Source organism: Phalaenopsis equestris, unplaced genomic scaffold, assembly GCF_001263595.1.
Source record: "Phalaenopsis equestris unplaced genomic scaffold, ASM126359v1 Scaffold000026, whole genome shotgun sequence".
Classification (NCBI taxonomy): Eukaryota; Viridiplantae; Streptophyta; class Magnoliopsida; order Asparagales; family Orchidaceae; genus Phalaenopsis; species Phalaenopsis equestris.
The window spans coordinates 69,418-76,633 of record NW_018164468.1 but is presented as its reverse complement, the minus strand read 5'-3'; the positions used below and the strand labels follow the sequence as shown (position 1 = coordinate 76,633).

General features: G+C 29.5%; 1 protein-coding gene across 1 annotated transcript; it reads left to right on the top strand.

The window, feature by feature from the left end:
- The first annotated feature begins 602 nt into the window (after window positions 1–602).
- On the top strand, window positions 603–2,099 carry LOC110018612 (probable L-type lectin-domain containing receptor kinase S.7). The gene has a single exon (XM_020715975.1). The coding sequence runs from the start codon at window positions 603–605 to the stop codon at window positions 2,097–2,099; it is 1,497 nt and encodes a 498-aa protein (XP_020571634.1).
- The last annotated feature ends 5,117 nt before the right edge of the window (window positions 2,100–7,216 follow it).

Genomic DNA, 7,216 nt, shown 5'->3' with positions numbered 1-7,216 from the left:
GGTTGGGGCAAGATTTAAAAATTATTGTTTATATTAAAACATCATTTGAATCAAATTTAATAATTGTTATTCTATTTCTTAATTAATACTTTTAATGGATAATATATTTTTGTAGCCTTGTAGTCAATTAAATTTTTTAGAGTTACCACTCATCAATATATATATATATAATTGATTAGTAGTATCTCGAGTCAAAACGAATCGAACATGTTGTTCGTGTTCGGCTAGTTAACTTACCGAACGAGCTGCCGAACATGGTTTGCGAACAACAAGCCATTTTGATAGCCTATTTTTAACTTTTTTTTTAAGTAAAATACACCTTTGCATACATAGGGTCGGTGCCATATTTGTAAAAATTGAAGTTTAGAAGTTAGATGTGTAAATACATAAGAATTGAGTGGTATGTATGTAAATTTTCCAACAAATTTTTAACAGAACAATGAAACAGATTTTTAAAATATTCCCCTTAAAAAACCCATTTTTTTCTTCCCGCCGAGCTTCGATCGCCTCCAAGAACTCCCCATTCTAACCCGACGCATCCAAGAAATCCTCCCTTCTCTGCTTCTCTTGCTCTTCTAATCTCCTCAACCAAAGCTTCGTAAATGGATCAAGAGAGAACTCACTGCATCCACTTTCTGGTCCTCCTCTTCCTCCTCCTTCCTTCCCCTCCCTCATCTCTCCACTGCAAATACAGCTCTGCTTCGACACCCAAACTGATCTTCGATTCCCCTCCCAGATCCTCTGTGAAAAATGCTACTTCACAGCTCTCCTCCTGCACATCCGTCATCTTCTCCCTCCCTGCCCCCAAAGCAAACTCAGCAGAAATGAATTCAAGAAGAAGCATATATCCTTCTGTTTGTCCTCTTCGCCGAAGAAATCAAATCAAGAAGCCAATTCCCTCCGCAAAATTCAATCTTACAAAGCAGTTTCTTCTCTTCCTGCAATCTGGTTTCTCACCTTATAAGGAGATGGAAAATGTCACCTGTCCGGTAATCAAAACCCGGAGCTTTGAAACACCCAGGCCTGGTTCTTCCCTGTTTCAAGATCACGAAAAAAAAGCCCTTCTTCTTGGCGTCTGCTCACCCCTGCTTGCCATTATGTCAGCACTCTCCGCTATCTGGTCATATTTCAGAAAAATCTTCAAAAAGAAGGAAAAAACGCCAGAAATCACAGATCTAGAAACTCCTGTTTCTTCCCCCCTTTCAAACGCACTAGCAGGATTCCCTAGGTACAGATACCGCGAACTTAGCGCTGCCACCAAACATTTCAATCTATCAGAACTGCTCGGCAGCGGACGATATTCTTTTGTCTACAGAGCTATCTTTCGTGGATCAGTGCAAATGTATGCAGTGAAGAGATTCAATCAGAATGCTGCCAGCAAGCTCAGCTTCGAAATCGAAGCAACCACCATACATCGCCTTCATCATGGCAAAATACTCGAGCTGAGGGGGTGGTGCGATGAAAACCCTAACGAACCCCTTCTTGTCTACGACTACATGCACAACAGAAGCCTGCAGGAAGCCCTTTGGAATCGCCATCGATCTCTCCGATGGCACGTCAGGTACAACATTGCAGTAGGTGTTGCAGAGGCTCTAGTCTATCTTCATGAAGAATGTCAGCCTCGTGTGATTCATTCAGATATCAAAGAAGGAAATGTGATGCTGGATGCTGATTACAATCCCAAGTTGGGAGATTTTGGTCTGGCCATGAATGGTCCTCCCTATACGATAAGGCGTGAGAGGACTGAGAGGGATCCACCGGAGTGTCAGCCATTCGAAGAAGTTACAGTGAAGTTTGATGTTTACTTGTATGGATCGATGCTGCTTGGGCTTTGCTGTCGGAGGAATGAGCAGCTGAAGAAATTTTGCAGGAGGCTTCGGAATCTGAAGGTGGAAGGCAGACTTCTGGAGGCTGTGGATCAGAGTTTGAATGGAAGATACAATGAGGAGGAGATGTTGAGGCTTCTGAATGTGGCGCTGCAGTGTTTGGAGCAGCGGGTTCAGAGGAGGCCTTCAATGGTGGAGGTGCTTCAGATTCTGATGGAGGGAGCAGGGGGAGAGATTGAAGAAGATGAACCTATTTTCTTTCTTGAAATATAAGTTCTAGTTCTTCTATGTTGGTTTGATGGATGAGTTGAGGAGTTTTTCTTAGTTGCTTTTAGAGAATAATGCATGTGTTGTTCCTGTGAAAAAATTGTCTTTTTGTAGAATCTTGAAAGTGAAGAAAAATGTGAGGAAACTCAAGTTCAAGTATCTTCCCCCTCTCCCCCCCACTATTTTCTCATTTTTTACATGCAACTTGTAATGAGAAAATAAAAATAGTTAGAGATGATCATATAGTCAATAAATAGGCTATAAAAGAGAGGAGCATGCACTCCACCATTAGGGTGTTTATGTTGAAGTAACCTAAGAAAGAAGCCTTTGGAGATTGATTAAGAAGTGAGTGCTTTGAACACATGACCTATTTCTATTCCAACCTTCTTGACTCTCCCATAGTGTAATTATTTTTATGATTGCAATATTATAGTATCAAAAACCATTAACTAGTAAGTGAACCACTCCATCAATTTACACTTCCTCTAGCTTGCTAAGCTAAGAGTTTGGGAATCTAGTGAAGGAACTTTTTTTTTTTTCAATCTATAATTATCTTAGGGATTAAGTTATTGCATTATAATAAAATATTAAATTCAAATTGTATAAAATAAAAGATATATTGAAAATTTATTTATGAATTTTTTGTCAAAGAATACTTACATATAACCCAAATCATATGGCTACCTCAATCTCCATCTTTTGTCTTTGAATTAGTTATAGAAAATGTGCTTTTTTTTGTATGGTTTTTAAAAGTTTTTAAATCACTAAAATTGGTATTATATACAAGTTGTAGCTTCCACCTCTTTATCACTCATGAATCTTTATATATGTACATTACATTTGCTACTGTAGAAATGAAAAAAAGTACTATGTTTTATCCATTATCTTTACCATTATGACTTATTGTAATTTGGTCATAGTTTTCGTATGGATCAAAGTAATAAGAATGAGAACATGCTATTTCATATATACTAGCTATGTCTTATAAACAAAGCATCTAGATAGGCTAAGTTGTCAGATTATTTTAATTATGTTGATGAATATATAGTCATATTTAAATATAATATATGCAGTGAATTCCTAAATAAAAATTACCAAATTTATTCTAAAATATATAATTTATAATTCCAATAAAATTTAGTAAGGCTTCCAATTATTGCATCCTCTGATAAGTTCATATGTAAATGATCTATTGAATTCATGTTGAAATATTTACATTTATAATATATTTAGAACACTCAATTCACTTTATATTAATAAGACTTTCTTCAAATTTGAACACCACATATCTTTAAGTAACTTAATTAATTCTAGAGATGTTTTTCAAATTTTTTTTATTAAAGCATTAAATAATTTTAGGCAAATATTTTATTGAAATATATTTGTCATTACTTGTCATGCTAGAGAAATTTTTAAAATGCGCAACTATACATTTGCTTATATTTGATTTAGATCTATTTAACATCTTCAAGAATTAAACTCATTAATACATTTCACTCTTTTATTCTAAATTGAGCATATCTTTTAACTTTGTGCTATAAGATATTTCATTGGTAATTTTTCTGAGCTTCAACTCTATTCAATTGTATTTCTTTTTAGATTCATCATTAATTTCATTTTTTTTGTAATTTTAATGTGGATAATATGATTAAAAATATTATTAAAAATAATATTTTCTCAGTTTCTTTTTAGATTCATCATTAATTTCATTTTTTTTTTTTGTAATTTTAATGTCGATAATATGATTAGAAATATTAATAAAAATAATATTTTCTCAGTATGTATCAAATCAAAATTATATCATAATAAATTTATTCTACATTAAATATAATTTTAAAAATTACTGTGTTTCATCTAATTATGACTAATGATGATTTTAAAAATGTGAACTAATATAAATAAATAGTTAATATAAAAAATTTCAAAAGAAGATATAAGAAAAGTTCTATTGAGATAAGACCAACTAAATAATTAAGAATCATATGAAATACTCATGAAAAGTAATCATATTAATTTATATTTTTTTAATTTGAATACTAAAAATAAAATAAATTAACTAATCTCCTATAAGAAATGTATCCAATGGTTGATGACACTTCTAAAGTATCTTCATGAAAGACCTTTGATGAAGGAGTTGTAATTATGTTTTAATTTATGCATGGTATATTAAAGAAACATCTCCAATTAAAATCAAAATGAGAAATATGCTTAAAAAAGTTAATTGATATATATATGGTAAACATAATTTACCATGTTCATTTGAATCTATCTTCATATACCATTTAGCTTTAAATCATCATTTAACTGTGAAGGAAGTTGACCCACTAGACCATGATCAGTTACTCTATTAATAACCTTGATTATATTTTTGAGAGGAACCTTATAATTTAATATCATGAAAGTGGCATATATTACTTGATAGGTGAATTTATTGGATGGATATAGAAGAATTACATTGGCTTATAACGTTATAATATTAACAAATAACTATAAAAAAAAATGAAAGAGATAATATTACTATCTATTTCAAACTACTCAACAAGATTTGTAATATAACTTGGATAAAAAATTCTACTACATATGCATGTTCCAAGCTAGCAATCTAAGAATATTTCAATTAATTTATCACATAACCAAGTGTAAGTGGAGTTAGTACACATTATGATATATATAATCCATATCATGATAAATACAATATATAACCTCAATGATACCATAAGACATAATGTGATGAGAGTTGATTAAAAATTGGACGTATAATCATGCAATTTTAATTTTAAAAAAGTTGTACGATTAAATTTAAATTTAATAAAAAGTATATTTAAAAGTAAATATTTTCATAAGTGTCTATTCAAATACTTAATTCTAGGCATCTAAAGTTATTTAAAAAGGAGAAGATTTATAATCTAATATTTTAAAAAATAAAATGTAATAAAGCATAAAATAAAAATAATAAATGTAGTAGGGTTAGTGTATATAATTCCAAGGAAAAAAAGTGTGCTTAGGAATTATTTAAATATAGCCCAATTGAAATTTTTGTACAAAAATATTAAATTATCTAAGACTAATATATCGACATAAGGTACAAGTATCGGGCTTTTTAAGATCCTACTTCTTTCATCCAAGATGAACTAAATGTGAATGCATTTCTAGACATGAAAGGGTACTAATGAAAGCTTTTGCTTCTATTTTAACCCACTTATATGGCATTCCTCTCTAAAAATAATTTAAATAAAAAATATAAAAAAATCAACTCCAACCATTCAAATATTTTTATCTTAATAAAATTTTAAATAAACCAACACTTAGTTATGCCAAAACAAATTGCTTTTTTTTATATTTAAGATCTTAAAAAAACTTTTCTAGTGAACAAATACAAACCAAAGTGCACAATTATAGTCAATTAGCCACACACAACTAGGTGAAGCCAAATAGATTTTAATCCAATCTTAGCTATACCATACCATAAACTAAATGAACATATAAAGTTATCCCTATCACACCTATTGATATTTGCAAGGTAAAAGAATGGTTTAAGGGTTAGCCTACATGACTATTAAAATGCCACCAAGTTGGTTTGTCCAAGAGATCTAATTAAATTAGAAATTTTCAACTTGATTTATAAATATTTAAGAAAAAATATTAATTTTGTTTAGAAATATATTTAATTAGATTAATTTAATAAAGAAGAATTTTTATGTCTTTGATCAAACATAGAATACTTGGATATGATAGATTAGTTTTTATTATAATATTATAATATATTATTAATTAATAATGATAATCAAAGTATCAAAATTACATGCTGGTCCTAAATATAAGGATTAAACCCACAGAACAACGTAAGATTCTAAGTCAAATTGGATATAAATACAAAGTGACATCAATGTGAGAGATAGATAACTATGATTTTAAATTTATAACTTAAGAAAATGAAGATTTAATCATTCTGAATGTAGTCAAATGCTTGAAACAATACTAGTTTTAAATATTTAAAATATTATAATTACTCAAGTATAGAGGTTAAAAAGATATATTAGGAAGTATGTTTTACTCATATAATTAAATTTCTTAATTAATATAATATATTAAGAAAGAAGACATGGTAATTAGAACTCAACATGCTCAACTGAAAGAATAGTTAGGCCTAAATGTCATATTCCCAAGTGAAAAATAGTATATAAGTGATTGTAGTCCACTTGATAATACATTACTGGAAGAATAGTTAGGCCATGTGAAATAATTAAACAATGGTCTCAACTCGTCTTAGCTAAAAGTTGTATGCTTAAGAAGAATAAACATCCTCAATGGAGGTGATTCACTTGAATTATCGAATGATAATTCTTAGATGAATGTGATCTTTCTATGCAAAGGAAGTTATACTAAAGAGAAGTTTTTTCAAAATTAAATAATTAGTTCTAAATTAAAGTTTAAATTTGAAATTAGTTATTCAAATGGTATTATTTCATAATGATTGGGCTATGAAAACAAAATTGCTCATAATGGTTCAAAAGTTTTGCTTAAGGAAATGAGGGAATCTATATCTTAGATCAGTATTCTAGAATGGCCTAGGACTAATTCAAAGGGTAACCTATACTCTAACATTTTGTGAATGAAAGCTAAATCTCTAACTATAGTATTGATCATAGAACAACAAAATATATCGTATTATTGTTGGATATTATTTTTGATAATATTGAATCCTGTATCAATAATAGAGTACTAACGTATTCTTCTAAGGATTTTTTCATTTGTAAAAGCCATGATATATATACAGTTTATTGCTAATCTATCAATAGCAATGATAAAATATTTGTGAGTAATTGACTGATTGATTTTTCCTTAACACATCATCAGTAATTTTTTTCTAGTAATAATTAATGATAGTATCATTGACTTAATTTTTGTCAACAAAAATTATCGATAGAGTTTTTGTTGTTATTTTATTGAAAAATAATTGATAATATTGTTGTTACAATTATGCATCATAATAATCTTACGATAAAAATTTCATTGATAGATCATAAAAAACCTTTAAGATAAATAAAGCAAATGGTTGGCAAAGTTTGAATTTCACATATCTAGGAAAACTCATGATGATAAAATAACAATTATATATATAT